General features: G+C 35.5%; 1 protein-coding gene across 1 annotated transcript in view; it reads right to left on the bottom strand.

Annotated features, from left to right (window-relative positions):
• Positions 1-1,387: 1,387 nt before the first annotated feature.
• The window catches only part of LOC107096926 (ewing's tumor-associated antigen 1 homolog), a 6,031-nt gene continuing 5,637 nt past the window's right edge, over positions 1,388-1,781 (bottom strand). Inside the window, 1 exon segment of the mRNA XM_015393832.1 lies at positions 1,388-1,503. Coding sequence (XP_015249318.1) covers positions 1,403-1,503 — 101 coding nt within the window. The 3' untranslated portion in view covers positions 1,388-1,402.

Genomic DNA, 1,781 nt, shown 5'->3' with positions numbered 1-1,781 from the left:
TCTGGTTGAACTGTAAAGTGCCTTGAGATGACGTGTTGTGAATTTGGTGCTATATAAATAAACTGAATTGAATTTAACTGTTTTTTTTAAGCAATGATTCATCAACACAGGTTGGTTAAATTCCTTTTATTCAAAAGCAGATTCATGAAGGTGCAAATCATCAACATTAACTGGACATGCTCAGTGAGGATAAACAGTCTTAGAGTCCAAAAATGTGAGTAAAGGAGCGCTGGAAATGAGGAGGGGGACAGATGCTCTCAGCTGGACCAACATGGTTTTGATTAACAGATTAATTAAACCAACTGGTTTTAAAACAGTTAATTAAAAAGAAGTGTTTCAAAAATGGAACCTTTAAAACCTCTCAATCAAAAAAGTTTTTTTTAGAGTAATTTAAGTAAAAATGTATTATTTTTAGTTTGTAATATTTTTTCAGATTTTTTTTTCCGATTTTAAATTGCTTGAATATAAAAATAAAAAAAAACTATTGCAGAGTTTTTTTCCCCCCAAAAGTATAATTTCTCAGATTTTTTTTTTCTTTTTCATTTCAAGATTTCTTTTTTAAAGGGAGTCTAAGTTTTGCAAATTGCGCTCTACTAAATCCTGATTTAAACATCCCACCCACTGCACATTTGGGCGGTCAGTGACCAATAGAAGAGCTATTTCTAACTTCCATGGTTCAGTGTAAAGAGAAAAATTCAGATCCATCCATCTGCAAATCGGGATTTGAAAAGAATCCAATTTGTAAAACTCATCCCTCCCCTAAAAAAATCTAAAAAGAACTTTGAAAAAAACATAAAATTTGAAGAAATATTTGGAAAATAAAATGAATAAAGTAAAAATCTGAAGAAAAAGCAAACTAAAAATATGGGTTTTACTCCTGCAAACGTATCATAAACTTGAAGTACAAATCCCATCTTTGAAACAAATGTTCCGCAAATTTATTTTATGCTAAATGTGTTTTTGTTTCAAATATATTGGATCGAATTTTTTCCCAATGCTAGTTAATACACTGCAGAGACCTAAAAAAAAACGTTTCCTCCAACAGTGATGCCAGGAACCATTCAGATATCGTCACACTGATTCTGTAAGTTAAGCATATATCCCGACTCAGGGTGTTTGTTAAGGTTTCCTAAACAAAAAAAAACTTTTAAAATGCAAAGTTTTTCATTCAGATCCAGGAGCAGTTTTTACCCCAAAGTCACAACAGATTAACAATGACACAGATATTCCATAGTTTAGTTTGTCCTCTCTGGGCTACCGTAGGATCATAGCAGCGTTTTCTGCGGTACCTAAACGCATCCTTATGTTGATTTAAAACCGAGCCAAGGCAGAAATGCAGCGGCCGGTTCCGTCTCTGTTCCCCGTAACTGAAGTCCATTCGGATCGGCGCCCGTTTCACCGCTCAGCTGTTTCCGGGTCGGTTCCCTACAGCCTGCAGCCTCTGTCGTCTCCTCTCCAGCGCCTGCTGCTTCTTCATCTCGATTTCAGCTGCAGAGCATTTGCCTTTGAAGAGAACAGAAAGTGACATCATTAACTCTGTGTTTTGTTAAGAAATAATGCCTTATTGAACTTTAATGCGACTGTGATAAAGTTTTTGTTCCTTCTCTGTTAAACCAGGATGAACCAAATGAAACAAACCCGGTTCTAACCTGGACTCTGAAACCCAAACATTTCCGCTTGTGAGCCCAAACATAAATCATCAAACTGGAGGAGACCCCTAAAAGTAAAGTTACTCTGCTCTAGATTTGCTCATACTTATTAGAGAAGCAATTTTAAATTAA

The sequence above is a fragment of the Cyprinodon variegatus genome, unplaced genomic scaffold (assembly GCF_000732505.1).
Source record: "Cyprinodon variegatus isolate N-32 unplaced genomic scaffold, C_variegatus-1.0 Scaffold659, whole genome shotgun sequence".
In the NCBI taxonomy this organism is placed as follows: domain Eukaryota; kingdom Metazoa; phylum Chordata; class Actinopteri; order Cyprinodontiformes; family Cyprinodontidae; genus Cyprinodon; species Cyprinodon variegatus.
Note: the sequence above shows the minus strand (reverse complement) of the source record. Positions and strands in the feature narration are given on the sequence as shown.